The sequence below is a fragment of the Ursus maritimus genome, unplaced genomic scaffold (assembly GCF_017311325.1).
Source record: "Ursus maritimus isolate PB19 unplaced genomic scaffold, ASM1731132v1 scaffold_1, whole genome shotgun sequence".
Classification (NCBI taxonomy): Eukaryota; Metazoa; Chordata; class Mammalia; order Carnivora; family Ursidae; genus Ursus; species Ursus maritimus.
The window spans coordinates 18459587-18479733 of NW_024423343.1; the positions used below are offsets into that span (position 1 = coordinate 18459587).

General features: G+C 55.0%; 2 protein-coding genes across 2 annotated transcripts; both read left to right on the forward strand.

Moving 5' to 3' along the window:
* The first annotated feature begins 1262 nt into the window (after positions 1-1262).
* Positions 1263-4254, forward strand: CRYBA2 (crystallin beta A2). Its single transcript, XM_040637241.1, has 4 exons — positions 1263-1423; positions 2218-2359; positions 3508-3650; positions 4107-4254. The coding sequence occupies exons 1-4, from the start codon at positions 1263-1265 to the stop codon at positions 4252-4254; spliced, it is 594 nt and encodes a 197-aa protein (XP_040493175.1).
* A 4517-nt stretch (positions 4255-8771) lies between these two features.
* On the forward strand, positions 8772-12422 carry FEV (FEV transcription factor, ETS family member). Its single transcript, XM_040637246.1, has 3 exons — positions 8772-8985; positions 9726-9800; positions 11836-12422. The coding sequence occupies exons 1-3, from the start codon at positions 8934-8936 to the stop codon at positions 12420-12422; spliced, it is 714 nt and encodes a 237-aa protein (XP_040493180.1). The 5' UTR covers positions 8772-8933.
* The last annotated feature ends 7725 nt before the right edge of the window (positions 12423-20147 follow it).

The window sequence follows — 20147 nt, forward strand, 5'->3', positions numbered from 1 at the left end:
TCACTCTCCCCTTCACTTCTGCTGAAATACCCCCTCCATTAGGGAACGCTCACAATTTTGCCAGAAGTCTTGGTGCCTATTGGTAGCTGTGATGGTTAGGAAATTAGGCTGTGAATTGGGTGGAAACGGCCTCCCTGTGGCTTCCCTTTGAGGCCCCAAGCCTTTCCTCCTCCTCCTCTCCCTCCCCCACTCTCCACCCTTCTCCCCACCACACGCGGCACTGTGATTGAGGACAAGAGCCTAGGACCTTCAGGCCCCGACCAGAGTCCCCAGATCCTGGAGCTCCGTCTGGCGACTGGGAGCGTAGCGCTGAGGTTGAAACATTTTACCTACCACAGTGAGCCACCCCTGTAGCTACTATTATTTCTAAGCGCTTCGGAAATCGCGCCCTCCCTGGGGCGGTTTACGTTTCCTGAGCTCAACGCCGCCTCGCGGCGAGTCCTGGTCATTGCCTTCGCTTGGCCCCTCCGCGTAAGAAAACTCCCGGAGCGCAGAGCCGGGTCTGGGAACTCAAGCTTGGGAGGAAAGGAGCCACAGTGGGAAAGAGGACGGAGGGGTGTGAGGAAAGTCGCTTGCGGAGAGCCGTGTCTGACCCTGCCCAGCGTCGCCCAAAAGAGAGGCCTCGACGTAGGCCTGAGGAAGAGGTGGAGTTTAGACGTTGGGAAGAACTCCCGCGCCTCAAGTCACGAATTCGCGGTCTTAGCCGCGTGGCCCCAGAGTGGCCTGGTACCTCCATCACTAAAGGTCTGGGCCAGGGAGGGCGCGTTCTGCCCAGAGGTTGGGTGTGCCTTGCCTGGCTCAGGCCCCCAAAAAGAAAAGCGGAGTCAGCCTCAGCTGCAGCGGGCGCGGGACGTGTGCCTCAGCACTTTCTATTGTGAGATCCCCGAGGGCTGGGGCCAGATTGGCGGCTGCGGGAAAGGCCTGGGCTCCCCCAGAGGACACCAGAACTGACCTCAGCCTGCCCGCTGACTCAGCTCCCCCACCCAGGGGGAGAGAATGCGGAGAGGGGGGCGAGGCCCGGTATAAAGCCCCGCACGCCCGGCCCCCGCGCAGCCTCTCCATTTTCCGTCAGTACAGCGCTCACCCCACCCGGTGAATACTCGGGGCTGGGGCAGGGTCTCTCCCGGGCGGGGGAGGGAGAGGTGAAGGAGAGCCGCCTGCAGCCCGGGTCCAGCCCGGTGTTCACCCCCCACCCGGGCTGGGTGGACATGGGCCCGGCGGGACGCTGAACCTTTGGTCCCGCCCTTCTCGCCCGCAGCGGCATGAGCAGCGCCCCCGCGCCGGGCCCCGCGCCCGCCAGCCTCACGCTCTGGGACGAGGAGGATTTCCAGGGCCGCCGCTGCCGGCTGCTGAGCGACTGCGCGAACATCGCCGAGCGCGGAAGCCTGCGCAGGGTGCGCTCTGTCAAGGTGGAAAATGGCGCGTGAGTGATGGTCCAGGCGCGGCCGGACTGGGTTGGGCCGCGCCGGGCTCCCCTGACCTAAGCTCCAAGCCTGGGACCTGAGCTCTCGGCCCTCCGTTTCCCAGATTGTTAGCCCTGCCTGAGGGAGACCGACCTGCATGGGGAACCCCTTGGCCTCCCCAGAACTCCCCGTGCGCCACAACACACACCGTGTGAACTGAAGGGATAAAGGCGAGAGGCAACCCTCTGCGGGCGCCCCGTGGAACCAGCCTGAACCCTGGAGCGGTTCCCAGTGTAGTTATTTCCTCCCCAGAGTTTTTCTCTGGTCAGAGTTAGATGGCTCTGCGCTTGGTATAATAAAAGAAGCCAAATCCCCTCCTCTCGCTCCACCCTGGTCTCTGAGAGCCCGCGCAGCCCTCAGGAGAGCTGAGGCCCCCGACTGTCGCAGGTTGTTGCTATCACAGACTGCTATTGCAGGTGGGAGGGTTCCTACACCAACCTCTGCAGACACCTAAATCCTTGAGGTAGGAACCCTTGGTTAGGTGATCTTCAGAAGCCGGAAATTCCTTCCAACCTGAGGAGCCTAAGCGGGAAGCCTGGGTCCCTCAAACCCTGGATAGCAGGTGGTCTAGTATTTTTAGCTTCTAGAGGGGGCCAGATTGCCATGAGCTGTGTATGTCAGGGTGAGGGCTTGGGGTTGGAGAAAATAATTGGTTTCTCAGTCAGTCTTTTCGAACACCGAACACCGTGGGGGTTGGGGGAGAGGAAGGAGTGAGTCTGGGGCAGATGCCTCCCATTCCTTTATCTTTCCCCAGTTGGGTGGCCTTTGAGTACCCCGACTTCCAGGGACAGCAGTTCATTCTGGAGAAGGGTGACTATCCTCGCTGGAGTGCCTGGAGTGGCAGTGGCGGCCACCACAGTGACCAGCTGCTCTCCTTCCGACCAGTGCTCTGCGCAGTAAGCACAGCCTTCCCCTTCCCTCTCTGCCTCCTAGCTCCTAGCTCCAGGCCCTGACCCCACCATGGCACCTCAGAAAGGCTGTCTAGTCACTGTATGGGGATGTGTAAATACAATTCCTAGATGGGTGGTGGCGGCATTACTTCCCAGAACCAGAAGCGCCTCCCCAAGTTCAGGAAGTGGGCCTAAGTCAGGTGTCCAAAATCAGCACCACGGACAGCACTGAGCCGAGGTCAGTCTTGACCACCTACTGTTCCTCACTTTGTGTCCTCCACACCTGTGAGCAACAGCCTCTGTCATCACACAGTCCTGTAAAGTTGAGGTGGCTGCTGTTAGCCTCATATACAGGTGTGCAAATGGGGCTCAGAAGGGCAAAGTGTTTTGCCCTCGGACACAAGAGTTAACATGAAGATGAGACTAGAACTCGATTCAGGAATCATTGGTAAAAAGGGTCAGTCTCTGTGTGTATGTATGCAGGGGAAGGGTTGACAATGAATCAAATGAGTCACTGGAGGGGAGGATCCCACTTCTCACTTGTGCTGACTTAGCTACCCTACTGTTGAGGCTTGGGACTGAGAGGTAGAAGGTAAAGAGCAAATGCTGATTCAGCCTGGCTTCTCCATTCCAGGAGGGCAAGGCTCTAGGGCTATGGAAGGCAAGACTCAACCAACACTGATGCCCTCCCTTCTCTGTTCTGACTCTGCCATCTGGCATCCCTTAGCTGTGCCCAATCCTGTGAGAGGCTGTACTCAAGGTGCTGGGTGGCAGATTGAATAGTCAATAAGACCTTTAGGAAAACTGTCTTGGTTAATGGGCCAAATTTCTCTCAGGATCTCTGATTTTCCTTCTGCAAATAGGTCCATATTACAAGATACCCTCTAGCCCTGACCTGGAAGGGTCTCTGGGAAACCCTCAGTCTCACCACCTCAACCCAAAGCCATAGAAGGGACTAGGCTGGGGACTTCTGAGCCTCCCAGCTTCCCAGACTGCTATGGACCTGACAGAGGGATCTCTGGAAATGTTTGTGGAGCCAAAGTGTCTACACAGCTGTGTTGGGAGGCCAGGTGGGGAAAGCAGGGCTGAGAATGTACCCATTAACACCTCTTTGGAGAGTCTGACCTGTCCACCCCCATCTTCCTGTGCCTCAGAATCACAGTGACAGCCGTGTGACCCTGTTTGAGGGGGAGAACTTCCAGGGCAGCAAGTTTGAACTCAGTGATGACTACCCATCCCTGCCCTCCATGGGCTGGGCCAGCAAGGATGTGGGTTCCCTCAAAGTCAGCTCTGGAGCGTGAGTCCTGGGACTGAAACAAAAGAGATGAGAAGAGAAGGGAGGCAATGGGCACCAGGGAGGGGGGTTGGGAAAGGCGATGGGGTGCTACGAGACATGGTAAAGAGATGTTGGGGACTGGGGGACAGGGGGAAGTGAGATGATGGAGACAGACTGTGGGGGGCAGGTAGTAGGAGATAGGAGTCAGGGAACCAGTGTGGGGATAGAGGAAGGGGTATTTAAAAAGATGGATGAGGAGGAAATGGAGGTTGGGAAGGGGGACAAGGGGTGGACCATGATAAGAAGACCTGGAGCAGTGGGCAGGGCAGGAAGAGATCCATGTAGGGAAAACTGAAGCAATGGTTTTGCTTCATTGTGGGTGGGGGTGTGAGCTGAGAAAGGAGGGCTACTAATGGGGGACACTGATGTGGGTGGGGGCAGAGTCTGCTTACCACCCTTGTGCTCTCACTGGACTAGGTGGGTGGCCTACCAGTACCCAGGCTACCGGGGCTACCAGTATGTATTGGAGCGGGACCGGCACAGTGGGGAGTTCCGTACCTACACTGAATTTGGCACGCAGGCCCACACCGGGCTGCTGCAGTCCATTCGAAGAGTCCAGCACTAAGCTCCACAGCCCTGACACCTCCCCTGAGGACCCTCAATAAAGGCTCCTGAACCTGCCTGCCCCTCTTGCCTCTTTCTTGGTGTCTTGCTTTGTGATCTTTATCCTGTTTCTTAAGGTCCTTTACTGCCAACATGACCCTCCTCTCAGGCTTCAGGATTCTTGACTATGGAGTACATAAACTGGCTTAGAATGTATGTGGCTAGACCTTGATAGGGCTGAGAAAACTGCTGGTAAGAATCTTGGGGATCCTGTGAAACACTACCAGTCCCATACCCCTCACGGTAAAGGGCCATCAGCTTGGGCCAGGTGTACCATAGCACACATGGCACCTTTGCCATTCTCTGGTTTGGGCGCAGTCCTACAGCAGGGCTCATAGCTCCATTTCAACCACTTGGGCCAGGCACAAGCATGCACGGCAGGACTTCCTTAACTCTATGCAGGGCTCAGTTGGGTTTCTCCCTAACCCCCAGAGCATTTCCAGCCTTTATATTCACCCTGGCTCCCTATCCAAAAGGATCCAGAGTAAAGCCTGGACCCTTTTCCCAGCTTTATAGAATCTCTGCCTTATAGAAAAGCAAGGCTGTAAGAGGAGAAATGAGCGGGAGGTCCCACTGCCTCCCAGGGCCTTCTGAAGGAGAGACTTTCTCTCTCTGAGTGGAGCCCCCAGACCTTTTGTCTGAACAACAATCCCTTCATGATATTGAACTCCAGCATTGACAAAACATTTTCATACCCCTCCACTCAGCTGTTCCAAAGAACCCTCTCTTCATTCTTCTTCTCCCTCCCCTCTCTTCAAAGGATTGGTGAGCTGGAGAGGCCACCCCTCAGCCACTGACCACAGTGAGTCTGGGTTCTGGGGCAGGTGGCAGAAGCCCACAGCCATGCTGGGGCTGAGTGGTAGCAGCCACCAGAGCCCCCGGCACCAACGCAGTTTCTACCCAGTTCCCTCTTTGGTCCAGTTAACAATACTCTCAATCCCACATAGGCAGGGCCCTCAAGGCCCTTGGGACTCCCCTCATTCTGTCTTTCAGGGATGCTTGTGTTTTCAAGCCCCTAGTGGACCTATCAATGGGGAGGAGTGGCCCAGACCATCACCCGAGCCCAGAGGAGGTAGGACAATGTTGGGCTAACAGTCAGACTTGGACCTGAGCCATTCCCAAGGGAATGTGCAAAGTCAGGCATCTGCTCCCTTGGGAAAAGCCCTGGACCAGAAGTCAGAACACCTGGGATCCAATCATATAGCATCCTTGAAGCCCCCACTCCCTTACTTGTAAAATGGGGCTACTGATCCCTGCCTTAGTCTGTCCCACAGGGTCGTGAGGATTCAAGGAGAAACCACTGAAAATGCTTGTGGTGTTATGGAAAAGCACCAGGGCAGTCAAAGCAGGGCCCTCATTCCCTTGCACTGCCCCCCCCTCCATGGATCCCAGGGTAGGGTCAGGGGAGCAAGGGACAGAATTCTGGGCAGGGTATGAATCCTGCTTTCTAATGGGATGGGTTCTAGAGTCCATGCCCCTGTTGCATTTAGTGCGCCTAACACTTTCCATACTTCATCCATTTCACCAATGAAGAAAGAAGCTGGGCTGTCTGAGAGGGAGAAGCCTTGATGAGGTCATCCACTTTTACTGGTGACAAAATCAGGACTTGAACACAGGGCTCCTGCCCCAAATTCAGGCTATTAAGGGGATGCTGACCTGAACCGTGGCTAAAAGCCTCAAGCTTCAGCAGATCCCCAAACCTCTGTGGGCCCCCAAAGAGTCTGGAGTTCCTGCCTGGTCACAGGCTCCTAACTAGCTCCTTGGAGGATGGTAAGAGTAACAATAGCTAAATGTATAGAGCCTGAATACAGCACGTGTTATATAAGCCTCATAATTCTGTATGGCAGGTAATGTAATCCCCATTTTACAGATGAAGACACTAACTTCCCCCAAAATCATATAATTAGGAAAAGGGGGAACCAGAGTTGAGCCCAGAACCCAGACAAACTAGCCTCAGAGGCCAGCAGCCCTTCTCCCCTCTTCCTGCTTTGCAGGGTTAGGCAGTGGGCAAAAGCAGATCCAGTATCCACCATCAGCTAAGCTGCTCTCCCTCTAGGAGGGTCTGTGGCTGCTGGGAAGAGTCAGCAAGACGGCTGCAGGAATGGCAGTGGGAACCTGAATAGGACACTCCCTGTCTCTAGGTCTTAGTGTCCCCATCTGTACAACTAGGGAGTTGAGAGAGCTAGTATTTGCTGCAGCCCTTGTCAACACGAACCTTCTAGGTTTTCCTGGACCAAGGAGTCCAATTCTGCTTCCCACACTGGCCCCTAAGGAGTGGGGGGCTCAGAGGCCAGGCTGGGAGTGTTTTCACCTTTCCAGCCTCCTCGCATTCTAGGCAGGTTGATGGCAAGCAGAACCCTGTGGGTCTGGGACCCAGCCAGGTGGGAGGAGGATGGAGGAGAAGCTGCCTGGGATTCATCCATTGGTTGTGCTCAGCCAAGACCAAAGGGGACGAAAGAGGCCATCTCCTTTCTGGTGCACCCAAGACCCAGTGGCAGTGGAGGTGGGGAGCACCTCTCAAACTCTTTCCAGCTCTTTCCAGAGCTCACTTACCCCTTCAGCACTTGAGTCTTCAGTGAGGCAGAGACACAGAGCTCCAGAGACACAGAGCTCCAACTCTGCGCACCTCTCCCTTCTTTCTGTCTTAGCCTTCTGCTGAGAACATTGAGTGAACCCCACTGCCTCCCCACTCTCTCAGCTCTGACCTCCTGCTCTTCATTTTTTATTTGGGAAGTAAATAAGAATGCATGAAGGAAAGAGATTGAGACCTCAACCACACCTCCAAGGCCTTCCCCTCCTATGAAGCCCTGGGTTGGGTCTCCAGGGAACATCCTAATCTCTCCTCTTAGCTCTCCCCAGATTCCTCATCTACATCTTCCTTTAGGATCCTGGGGTCCTGGGATCCCCCAGTTCCACCTGGATTCTGCCTCCCTCACTCCTTTTGTTCCTTCTGATTTTGCACCCTCCATCAGCAAAGGTGAACACTCTAGCAGTTATAGCAAGTGAGGAATGAAGCCCTGCAGAACGCCCCAAGTTGGACTTTCCAGCCACCGTCAGTCGGCACTCCAGGATCATGGATCCTGCAGGAAACTTCCCCACTCCAATCTGTGTGCCCTGGAGTCCCAAGCTCCTCACCTCCTGGGCTCAAGCAGTGGGAGAGAAAGGCCTTGAGATTACCAATTCTGACAGAAGCCACCAGATGCTGTATGGCTGTGGGTAGGCTCCTAAGCCCAGAGCCTCTTCAGTTAGCATTCCTCCTTAGCTAGCCTCTCTTGAGCCAGGAAGCCCCGCAGGTACTCAGAGACTCCGGGCCACCTGGGAACCACATCAGCTTTGCTAATACACAATCAGTGTCTTTGGAAGGGATTTCAGCCTCCACACCTCCCCTGGGTTGGAGGCCTTTTGCAGCACACAACCCTCTTTCAACCTTTCTACTCCTGCTAGAGCAAAGCGCCAGCTGCAGCCTGGTTCAGGGATAACCAGGGTGGGAGTAGTTGAGAGGGTGGATGGTAGCTTGGGATGAGAGGGGATGGGGAAGGGTGGAAGAGCAATACTTTGGGGGGGGGAATGGAAGGGGGCTCGGGATCCTCCTGCATGACACTAATCAGTCCGGAACAAAAGAATGAAAAAAGGAGGGGAAGGAGAGCGGTAGGACAGAGAAAGAGAGAGAATAGAGTCAGGAAGGGGGATGGCATCGAAGAGGCTAGATGAGGGAGAAGGTGAGACCTGGAAGGGGGGGGGAGGGACAACCCGCTTGAAGTTGTAGGGGAAGGACCTGCTGCTGGCACAGAGGCCGGGGAGCCCTGGAAAGGCAAGAAGCGGGCCAAAGCAAGAGGGAGACAGGGAAGGAGATCGGGTCTCTAGGGAAGAGCAGAGAGTGGGAGAAGAGGAGGAGGGAGAAGGCGCAGGGAGGAGGAGGGGGCGAAGATAAAGGGAGCAACTGCTGCCCGGCCGGGAGCGGAGCGACAGGCGAGAGGGAGGGAAGCGGAAATTTAAAAGTGAAGATGCAGATAACGCAGCCTGGAGACGGGAACCCGGGTGGGGGTGGGGGGAGGAAGGGGGAGGAGAGTGGAGCCGTGATGGGGGCTGGAATGGGCGGAAGGAGGGGCTATGGCCCCGGGGGTCCGAGGTGGGGCCGGGTACCCTGCCCCATCGCTGTTTGCTGAGAGTCACGGAGGCGGAAAAGAAATGCGCTCCCGACCCCTATCAGGGCGGGAGGCCCAGGCCCATCCCCCGCGCGTCTCCCGGGTTGCGGGGCGCTGGGGGCTGCTGGGTGCGCTTGGCTGCGGCGCGGCGCGTTGGAGACTTTATTGCGATGGGGCGATAAGAGGGGCGGGGGCGGGGTCCGGGGGGCCGAGGCAGCAGCGCTTTAATTAAAACGGAAATTGCGGCCCCTGCCCGCGCTGGGGGCCGGAGGGTTCCAGGCAGCCTGGTAGCTGGGAGCATCGCTCCAGGACCCCCTCCATCCCCCGCCACACCCGGGCAGCCCCCTCCCGCCAGGCCCTGCCGGACCCGCGCCGTCTTCTCCCTGTCACCCGCGGTTGCCTCGGGCGGGGATCGGTGCCCCGGAGCGCAAAGCCTGACGCGTCCTCCCTTTCTCATCCCCCCCACACACCTCCCACCACCCAGTCCCTGGCGGCGATGAGACAGAGCGGCGCCTCCCAGCCCCTGCTGATCAACATGTACCTGCCAGGTACCAGGGACCAGCCGGGGGCTGGAGGCACCAGGACCTGGGGCCGGAAGTTTGGGTTCGGGCATGGGAAGGGGTTGCTGGGGTCCAAGGGAACGGGACGCGGTCCAGAGACTAGGATTGCTGGGAGGACTGAGCAATCTAGGGCACTGGGGGACCTTAAAGGCAGATGGAGAGCTTTGGGGTTTTAGTGTGAGGTCTAAGGACTAAGCAGATTGGGAACCTAGGAGGCCGAGGGCGCAAGCTCAGCGGCTGAGGGAGCCTGGTAGGGGGAGCAGGGGTCTTCGGTGTGGCAGGGGACTGACGTAGTGTGCGTTCAGCGTTGGGAAGCTGTGGTCAGCTGAGCGTCGCCCCTGCGCCCTCGTGGCTCCTCACCTCCGTGCTCCGAGCGTTCCCAACAGCCCAACCTTCCAGGCTCCCTCCTCTCTTCTCCGATGGGCTCCGGGCGCTCCCGCTCGGCTGGCGCACTCCCTGCTCGGCTTTATAAGGCTCCCGCCGACCCGTTCGGAAAGCGGATTTCCTTTTTCCTGGACGCGTTTCCTGACTTGGGCGTTATGGAGGGGCTCCGCGCCGCGCGCGCCCGGGCCAGGCTCGGGGAGGAGGAGCTGGCGGCTCGAGCCCCCAGCCTCGCACCTAGGAACCAACCCCCAACCCCCCACCCCCGGGCCTTGGCCCGGAGCCCTTTCGGTCAAGCCCACAACCTCCGCCCGGGTCCTCCTGACTGTTTTTTCCTGCTGCTACAGATCCCGTCGGAGACGGTCTCTTCAAGGAAGGGAAGAGCCCGGGGTGGGGGCCGCTGAGCCCGGCGGTACAAAAAGGTGAGCTGGCCCGCGGACGGGGTGGGGGCTGGGGGAGGACGTGGATGGAGGCCATGGCACCCACCCCAGAAGGACGGGCGACACCGCCACGGGAGGGTGGAAGAGATGTGCACTTCGGGACTCTGGAAAGGGAGGGTCTAGGCATGTCTGTGGGGAGGCTGAGGGGAGGGGGCATTCACTTGGTGTTTGGCTCCACTCAGTATATTCTGAGTCCCAGAGCTGGACCTGAAGACTAGGACAGAGGGAGAGGATCCTGGCCTTTGGCCTTTTTACATTGAGGGTCCAGGACCCAGGTGCTTGGTGTCCTTTCCCTCTTGGCCTCAGGAGCACAAGGCCGAGGCACCTCTGGGCAAAGGGGACTGGGGTTATTACACCCTGGCCACTCCAGTCCTTCTCACCACTAGCACTGGGCCAGCACCTGCCTGCCTTACTGGCCCAGGCCTGCAGGACTCCGGGGGCCAAGTTCGCTGGGCCATTGATGTTGATTCTCAGGTTCCCACACCTGGACTCCGCTAGTCTCTAAATTACTCTTGGCATTGCCTTGTTGGTCTCAGAGCCTGGCTGGCCCTCAAGGCAAAGCCTCCCCACAGCCTCCCCCCACCCCCCTCAGTACCCTAGATCTCACCAAGTTACAGTAACCACAATGACAAACGTTGCCAACTGCCTGATCCAAAAGGTTACATGACTCTCAACAAGAATGGGTTTCCAAGCCCCTGATGTCAGTCTGCGTGGGTACCAGCTGCACATTTTAACCCAAATCTTCCCTGAATCTTCCCTTGTTCCTGACCCTTTGAAGCTCCTGACCTGGAGTCAGGGGGCTACTCGCTGAGCTGGTGTGGAGGGATTGGGGTAGAAAGGATGATGAAGGGAAGTGTCTAGGTTCAGAGCGAGGATTGAGAAAGGAAGAGAGGCTCCACCAGTCTATTCATTTGAATCAATAATTAGACTACCTCGAGGAAAATCCTTTTTTCCTCTCCCCTAAAAGAGAGTGAGAGGAAGTCATTGTATCAAGATTTTTCTCCCCTGGTTTGACTGAGGCTCCAAACCAGGGGAGTGAGAATTCTCGGGCAGCCCTCTCTCTCATCACTGGAATATCCGTGAAAATCCTACTTGCTCGCTTCCAGCAATCCCGAATAGGGACTGCCCGGCCCCAAGAGCCCAGAGATGGCGAAAGACGGGAGGAGGCAGGGAGCCAAGCCCAGCGGCGTCCCGTCTCACCTCCTTTCCTCAGAGCTGTGCATCGCGCCCCCAAGTATGACACCTTCCCATGCCGGGAATCCCGGCTGCTCCGAAAAACCGGGCGGAACCCGAGTAGCGCCAGCGCAGCGCTCTGCACCCCCGACCCTGGGGAGGGTGGGGAGCCTTCAGAGTCTGACGGTCCCCGCACGCTTCAGAGGCCACTGCTCGCATTCCTGACTGGTAGCGCAAGAAAGCCAGCCTCCACCTCTTCTCCACCGCAGGCGGGGCCGGTCCAACTGTATGCCTTTGAGGGCTACGCCTTGTCTAGTGGCGGGGGTGGTCCCGCCGCACCCCTTCCTCTTCCCTTTGGACTTGCGGACATGGTCCAGCTGGGATGTGGCAGTCTAAGCACCTGCGCAGACTACCCCGTGCGGTCATGTAGGCGCCTCTCTACTCCGAATAAGGGCGCAGGGCCGAGGCGGCAGTAGGGGGCAGGTATTCGGCTTTTGGGGGCTTCCCGGAGCCGCGTGCCCTGGTGCACTGCTGCCTCCACGCGGAGGAGGCTGCCCTTCGCCCTCCTCCCCAATTCTCACAAAGCCAGGAGCCCGCGGGGCTGCGTCCTCCTAAGAGGGAGCGGTGTTTCCGTTGTGCAAAAGCACGGGAAAGGCTAAGGACCGCTTGGCCGATCAGCCCCTCCGTGGCCAGCCGCTGCAGCGGCGCTCAGCTCCCCTGCGGACGGGCCCTTCCCCTCCCCGACGCCGGTTCCCACCCGGGCCGGCTCGCTCTGCCGCCTCACCTCTTCCCCTACCTCCTGCCTCCCTCGTCCCGCCCGTGGCTGACCGCCCCGTCCCCACAGGCAGCGGGCAGATCCAACTGTGGCAGTTTCTGCTGGAGCTCCTGGCTGACCGCGCCAACGCCGGCTGCATCGCGTGGGAGGGCGGCCACGGCGAGTTCAAGCTCACGGACCCAGACGAGGTGGCGCGGCGCTGGGGCGAGCGCAAGAGCAAGCCCAACATGAACTACGACAAGCTGAGCCGCGCGCTGCGCTACTACTACGACAAGAACATCATGAGCAAGGTGCACGGCAAGCGCTACGCCTACCGCTTCGACTTCCAGGGTCTGGCCCAGGCCTGCCAACCGCCGCCCGCGCACGCCCACGCCGCCGCCGCCGCAGCCGCAGCAGCCGCCGCAGCCCAGGACGGCGCGCTCTACAAGCTGCCGGCCGGCCTCGCCCCGCTGCCCTTCCCCGGCCTGTCCAAACTCAACCTTATGGCCGCCTCGGCCGGCGTCGCGCCCGCCGGCTTCTCCTACTGGCCGGGCCCGGGCCCCGCCGCCACCGCCGCCGCCACCGCCGCACTCTATCCCAGCCCCGGCTTGCAGCCCCCGCCCGGGCCCTTCGGCGCGGTGGCCGCCGCCTCGCACTTGGGGGGCCACTACCACTAGACGGGGCGGCCGGGTGCCGCGTGGTCTCCCCCAGGCGCCCGGAGCCTCGCTCGGTCCCATCCACACCCGGGGAAGGGGCCCGGAGCCTCCCCCACGGTTCCTTTGATCTATGATTTTACTCCACCGTAGCACTCAGCCCCGGGGGAAGGGGGGGAAGGTCCTGAAGCCTCCTCAGTCTTCTTTTAACACTGGATTTTCCACCCCCCGCCCCCCTCCCACCTTATACCCTCAGGCCCCAGGGAAGAGAGACTGTGCCCCCCCCCCCCGCTTTCTTTCACTTCCATCCTCTAGGCCCCAGAGCCCTGAAGGGGGTTCCCAGACCTCCCCTGTCTTTTTCTGCCTTCCGCCAGTACTTCCGCCTGGCTCCTGGAAGCCCCTTCCATTAACACCCCCCTTTTTCAAATTCCAAATCTTTTCTCGTTTGTTCTTTCCCCCACCAAGCTGCCCCATCTAGAACGATAGAGGCCTCACACAGTCCCCCTGCTCCTTGACCACCCAGGCTTCACCGGACTTGGTGAGGGCCCCTGCCCCTGTGACTCATCTAGGTAGCTTCTTGCCCCCCTTCCTCCCGCCTCTGCCTCTCTCTCTCTCTCTCCTCTCTCTCTCTCTCTCTCTCTCTCTCAGGATGGCCTGGTGTGTTTCTATTCCCTTCCAGACCCATTAAAGCTCCCAAGCTCCCTACTGCCTCCTCTCTGTGTTCTTTGATGCACCAGAATCTTTTTTCAGGGGGAAAGGAGATGCCCCACTCGGGCCTGAGCAGAAAGGCCTTACAAGGAAGAGTTGGAGAAAATGAGGGCAAAGCCAACTTAGGTGCTACCGGAGGGGACAGAGGAGCCTCTGGTGGGCGGGCTCAGCCCAAGAGGGAGACCGCCCGGCTGCAGCAGCCCCACCCGACTGACCGCCGGTCAGTCCACCCCAAACTGCCTCACCCTGCCTTCCACCTGCCCCTCCACCTCACCCCATCCCACCCTCCACCCCAGCCTGTCTCGTGGGCACACCATCTCAACCTTTCCTGTCTCCAGTTGGTCTCCTTCTCCACTTCCCCTCCCCAGCCTACCCTCACTTTGACTTTCTGTCACCCTCATTCACAAAACGCCCCCCTGCCCCTCTATCTCCAACGCTATCTCTTCTGGGTCACCCTCATTCACAAAACGCCCCCCTGCCCCTCTATCTCCAACGCTATCTCTTCTGGGGATCTGCCTCCTGATTTTCAGAAAGATCCCCTGCCTCTTCATTCCGGCACCCGCCGCTCCCAGCCGTGGCTTACAGCGGCAACCTCCTTCTCGCGGGTGGCGCGCGCCCTCTGCTGGTCGGAGGAGGGTAAGCCAGGGCCGGGTTTTGCAGCTAAGCCCGGACTTAACCTGGTGGAACCTCAAGGTGTCTCACCCACCAGAGGCCGGGAGGACGGCGATGCTTCTAGGCTTCCTTTGGTCTTAAGAGAGGAGGGCAAAGGGGAACCGCAACCCTGCCTCCCTCAGGAAGTCCTGGAAATGGCTCAAGGGGGTCATTCTGGCTGCCCCCTCCTTTTAAAGATTTTATTTATTTGAGAGAGAGTGAAAGCAAGGGGTGGGGGGCAGAGGGAGAGGGACAAGCAGTCTCCATCCCAGGACCCTGGGAAAAATGACCCGAGCCGAAGGCAGACGCTTCCTGGCTGGGCCCTTTTCCTCACCACCTGGAGGCCCTCTGAATCCTGCACCCACTGGAACTATGACCTTTATGCTCTCTCCGTGCCTTTTACAAAAACTGTTGGCAGGAAAACTGCTTTAAACCCGTTCCCTTAGATGAAACAACACCTGGCAGGTGCCTGAAGTGATTGCCATGATCTTGGACTGCACACCAAGGCAAGCCCCTCGCTCCCCTTCCCCATGGTCTTGGTGCTTCTTTCCCAGGTTCCTGCGGGTTGCGGGGAGAACACTCTGGGCTCCTGCAAGAGGCTGAAGAGATTTTCCCATGCCCTGTGGGTGGGAAGGGGACATGCAGGTGGAAGTCGGCACAATTTGGTGCAGGCAGGACTGGCATACTTTTCCCTAAGGAGTGCTGATGAAGTCATCAAGGTCCACCTAGGGAAAGAGGCTTTATTCTTTTTCATTTTATTTTCACTTAATTTTTTCCTGGTTTTCCAAATAACACATACTTGGCATAGAAAATCTGGAAGAGACACACAGAAGGCCTACATTAAATATGAGTTAGATGAAGAGTGTAATGAAGCATGGGGGGAAATCACCTACAGGCCCATTACACAGAGACCACTATTCATATTTCTTTGACATAATCTCTTTCCTTTTCACTATGCCTTTTAGAATTTATTGGTACCCTACTTTAGTCACCTAATATTCTGGCATGAGCATGTTCCACTCATTATGCCCCACAGACCTCATGAGGTAGAAGGGCGGGCTCACGTATTCCATGGGGCAGATGAGCCAGGGGACGTGTCCCACATTGCGAGGGCCTCAGTGACTTGGAGGGAGGTACAAAGGACCTCTTCGCAGGGGCAGGAAGCTGAGAGGGAGAATGGATTCACCGGAGAGACAGAACCAGGCTCCAAAAAGATCTGGGCTACTAAGAATTGTGGGCTAAATGTAACAAGGTGAAATTTTCTGGCAAGGAGTGTGAGGCCCTGCTCTTAGATCTTTCAATGAAAGGACAGGAGTCAGAGTGTGAAGCGTGGCAAGGAAGTGGCTCAGGAGAGCCTGTGTATAAATTAGCGGCTTCTTAGTCAGCACAATATTAAATGGGAGCCTGCAGGGTGACATACAGAAAAATCATTGGGATCTGAGGATGCTTTGATGGAGGTATGGCCCCGAAGATGAGGGGAATGACACACTTGCTCTAGTGAGCGTGCCCCCAGCACACTGGACAGTGTTAGGGAGCACTTCCAAGAGAACACCAAATGGAGAACATGCAGAGTAGTGGGCTCAGGCAGTGAAAAGAGAGAAAGCTGGAGAACCAATGACAATGAGAGATGTAGTCTGGAAATCACACTGGGGAAAGGGACACTAGAGCTGGCCTGTGGCAGAGGACCTGGATGTGTGTGACAAAGGGCAGTATTGGGACGCGTGGTAGGAAGCTACAGGAAGACAGATACGTCAGTTTGATCTAATGAAGCCCCTTTGTCAGTACTCAGCAGCCCCTTCCTTGGGGGGCTGGGGGAAGGGGGGGACAAGGTAACTTCTCGAACCTTGAGACTCTTGAAGTCCTGTGAGTGAGTTGGTAAAGGCAGGATTTCAGGCGCTGTTGGGCAGCTGAGGGGAGGTGTCCTTAGATTAGAGGATCTTCGTACCTATGAAATCACATCCTTAAAGCCTACCCTGCCCCTCTGTCTTTTCCTCCATGCAGAGCCAGTTTGGAAGCTAAGACACAGGATTGGGAATCATGAAACCTGCATGGCAAGTAGGGTAGCAACCCCCTTGCTGTGTCACCTTCGGACAATCACATCTCTGCTCTGGGATTCCACTGTATCTCCTTAAAATAATGAGGCTCAACCAGGGATTTGAGAATTATACTTTGTGGGACCTCAGAGGTCACCCGGGTTCTCTCTGTTCAAAAAAAAAAAGTTGGAAAATGTCTGTCCAAGGTGATTTCTAAGGTTGTGTCCAGCCCCAGCATCCCACAGATGGGTGTTCTCTTTTCCAAACCATCTTGGCTCTGGCTATATCCCTGCCTCGGTGATGTTTCCAAGCCCTGAGTTTCTGTGGTCTTGGCATGACTCTACTCCCACCCAAGCCCCAGAGAAGCCACACTCTTAATACACTCAGCTTCCTGATGATCCAGGTCTGTCCTCATGGACCCTTAACCCCTTGATTCTTGCTTGGCCTTCCAGGGTACTGATCCCACCATTGCTTCCCTCTCCCATTCCAAGGGCCAGCCCCTCTTGCATTCCTGGAAGTCCTGAGCCTTTTCTCCATCTCCTCATTCATGTCGCTGGTGAAAATAGGACTCACTTCCTACCTCCCCCCCACCCTCCCTCCAGTACCATATGCTTCTGTTACAGGGTTTATAAAACACTTCCGCATCCATTGTTTTATTGGTCAGGGAGGAAGACAAGGCAGGGATTGCTTTACCCACTAGAGGGATAAATAAACCAAGGCCCAAGAGATTAAGAGACTTGGCTAAAGTCTCAGGTTTGTTCTAGGACCTGTGTCTTCAGGTTTCTGTCCCAAGTCTTTTCCTAGTGCTGAGTGGTTTCTCCATTGTCCCACGTGGCCCTTGATCACCTCCTTTGTCAGATCCCTCCCACCCCCGGCCAGGATTACACACACCTGTGTCTCCTGCAGTAACGTGTGTGTCATGTCCCAAGCTGCTCTTGCAGATGGACTCGGAAGCCCAGCTAGCCCAGCTAGTGGCGTGAGGTCGTGTGTTCACGCGGCCCGATACCTGCACAGTCACAGCGGCACATGTTAGCTCAGGGGACCATCGGTAGACATTGAAATGGGCTTCTGTGCTGTACTTTTCTCAGACCCTTCTGCCTTTCTGGCCTTCATCTTTTTTTCAGCATGTCTTTAAGATCTCTCAGAGCAGTTAAAGGAGGCTGGAAGGCCAGACCCTGAACATGAGCATCAGGTTCCTTTTTCTGGAAGAGGAGGACCAGTTGCTTAGCAACACAGCAGGAAGTTGTCAGGGAGGCTTTGGGCAGTGCTGTCTTTTTTATTCTGCAGTATGGAGATATCTGAGGTGACACTAGATGGGGAGATGAATGGGAAAAGTGGGGAAGGGTCTGAGATCTGACGGCAACCCCTGGGCCTCATCCTCCTTTCCTATGATCTATCACCTTTCCAATACCCTTACCCTTTTCCCTTGGTTTTCTACCTTTGACACACAGAGACGGAGAGACAATTTCTGGATCCATCTTGCACACACATGTGTGGATGACCACATCTGTGACCGTGCATCTAAAACTCAAGACCGCCTTATGAGTACAGCACTTTACAGTTTACAAAGCACATCCATAGACATGATTTCACCTGATACTTACAACAGTTTCTTTAATTCCTGTATGACAGGGGAAGAAGTCTCAAGGTCCCACAGTTATGCTGCAAATCTCAGTATAATTCCACTACATGTTGAAGCATGGATGTTAGTACAGGCATTGGCACACACATGTGTGCATGCAATTCCATAACCTCACACTTTGAAGGTTCTTCATGCCTAGTGTCCTAAGATGCTCCCAAATGCACCTATCCCCACCCCTGGTCACAAAGCATGTGCAATATAGAGGCAAGGTCCAGCTGTTCTTCCCTGCAGGCAAGAGCCAGCCTGGGGCCAGGGGATCCTGAAGTGTGGAATTCCACGAGGGACCTGGCCTGCTGGCCCAAAGGCCTCAACTCAGGAATGCTGCTGGGCTGGGCCTGGTTGGCATAAGTGTCTACATACCAGCAGCTGAAGCAAGTCCCCTGGCTGGCATTCCAGAGAGATGCACGTGGGTCCCACTGGACCTTTGCCTGCAGCAAGGAGTAAACACATGTCACCAAGGTCATAGATAGCTCATGGGAGGTCGAGGTCTCCAGAGCTCCCCACTGCCTCAGGGGCCAGCAGAGCTGGTCAGGGCAGCCCTGGGGCTCCATTCCGGACTCTGTCTTGGTCCCTTATTCCCTCTGTCAATGTTTGTTAATAGTGCTGAGTACCATAGCAATGGTTGTTACCCCAACAACAGTAATATTGTCATCCCTGTTAAGCCACAACACATCTGAAATCCTTGTTTCCATCTGATAGATGAGAAAACTGAATTTCAGAGAGGTTGAATAACTTAGATCAATTAGTTAGTTAATGATCGAATAGGGACTCAAACCTCTGATTCCTGGAATTTTGTTCTGTGAATCCATCACACTGCTGTTAAATGTTTGGGCAGAGTGGGGGAGGAGGAGTTGCAAGAGAACATTCAGTCACTCCATCCTTTATCCCCAAACTGCACATGCCCATGACCATGTAGGCCAACATGCCTCAGAAGAGGCAATTTGAAAAGTTATTTTGATTAAGGTTTTATCAACTTCCAAAACATTATTTGAGATGACTTACTATATAGCAATAGGCACAAAATGGAATATTCAGTTTTAAAAGACAAATAAAAAAGGAGTTCAAGAAATATGTGAAGCATTCCCGTAAGTCAAGGACAAGGCAAATCTGTTTTATCCCTTCTAACCTTATCACTGCCACCACTGAACATTCTACTAAAGGTCCTAAACAATGCAATAAGACAAGAAAAGATATATTCTATATGCAAATATTGGAAAAGAAGATATTAAAATGTCCTTGTTTGCAGACAGTATGGCTGCCTACCTAGAAAATCCAACAGATCCAGCTGGAACACAATTAAAACTAATGAAACTAGTATATCCAGTAACATACAAAATTGACATACAAAAATTTACAGTTATTCTATAACTCTATAAAAATAAGGGAAATAATTGGGAATAATAGATGTACAACAATAATAAAAATATGCTCCTAGATAAACTAATGAAAAACATGGAAACATCTAAATGAGGAAAATGACAAATCTCCATGAAGGAACATAAAAGAGGACCTGAATAAATGGAACACTTAGCATGTTCCTGGGTAGAATGACTCAACATGGCAAAATGTCAAATCTGTCCAAATTGGTCTATAAAACTAATACAATCCCTGACAGGCTTGGTTCTAAAGTTCTTCTGGACTATGTTTAAGAATGGCCTAGACAAGGGGCGCCTGGGTAGTGCAGTCGTTAAAGCGTCTGCCTTCGGCTCAGGGCGTGATCCTGGCGTACCGGGATCGAGTCCCACATCGGGCTCCTCCGCTGTGAGCCTGCTTCTTCCTCTCCCACTCCCCCTGCTGTGTTCCCTCTCTGGCTGGCTGTCTCTCTGTCACATAAATAAATAAAATCTTTAAAAAAAAAAAAAAAGAATGGCCTAGACAATTTCAGCAAAAGAACAATGAGCATACTGCAAAGCTACAGTTATTAAAAGTGTGGTTTGGCGTAGAAATAGTTGAATAGACCAACAGAACTGAGTAGAGCCTTGAAACAGACCCATGTATATGTGGGAATTTCATAAAAGATAAAGATCACATTCATTATAGGGAAAGAAAGACTGTTCAAAGGTTGGCACAACTTGTTATTCATTTGGGAAAACACAGTTATATCTCTACTTCTCACTACATATAGAAATAAATTCCAAAATAGATTAAAGAATGAAAGTATAGTTGTATACTTACTGGCAACCAGAGACAAACGTGGAAACTGTCACTATTTCACATTTATTGAGACCCTACTAAATGCCAGGCACTGTGCTAGTCCTCAATGTTTAAAGAAAGGTTATGAATAAGTTCATGTGAAGAGAAAAATTTCCCCTAGGTTTGTTATTTGAATAAGGGATAACGGGTGTTCCATGGCATTTATGCCAAAGATAGAGGAGTGTTCTTTAAATAGTCTTTGAGGGATCCTTGTGAGAGTGTGTATGCATGTATCATGTTCTGTGTGTGTTCATTCACCAAATAGGCTGCATGTATGCCCACAGTGCTAGGTGGGTATCTAACAGTTTGCTGTGCTAGATAGGTATCTAACATTACTTGTCCAGGAAGTACATTCTTAAATTCTTGGGATTTGGAAAGAGCTTGAGGAGAGGGAAGGAAGTGAAGAGACTTTGGAGATGTATGAGAGGAGGGAGGCAGGGCTGGTGGTCAGACACTGCCCAGCCTCACTTTTTTCTTCCTTCCTTCCTTCCTTCCTTCCTTCCTTCCTTCCTTCCTTCCTTC

Bases quoted from the DNA above. Each gene is read 5' to 3' on its own strand.
- CRYBA2 (XM_040637241.1), top strand. From the start codon at position 1,263: ATGAGCAGCGCCCCCGCGCCGGGCCCCGCGCCCGCCAGCCTCACGCTC. The intron at 1,424-2,217 runs GTGAGTGATGGT...ATCTTTCCCCAG, and splicing joins GTCAAGGTGGAAAATGGCGC to TTGGGTGGCCTTTGAGTACC. The intron at 3,651-4,106 runs GTGAGTCCTGGG...TCACTGGACTAG, and splicing joins CTCAAAGTCAGCTCTGGAGC to GTGGGTGGCCTACCAGTACC.
- FEV (XM_040637246.1), top strand. From the start codon at position 8,934: ATGAGACAGAGCGGCGCCTCCCAGCCCCTGCTGATCAACATGTACCTG. The intron at 8,986-9,725 runs GTACCAGGGACC...CTGCTGCTACAG, and splicing joins GATCAACATGTACCTGCCAG to ATCCCGTCGGAGACGGTCTC. The intron at 9,801-11,835 runs GTGAGCTGGCCC...CCGTCCCCACAG, and splicing joins GAGCCCGGCGGTACAAAAAG to GCAGCGGGCAGATCCAACTG.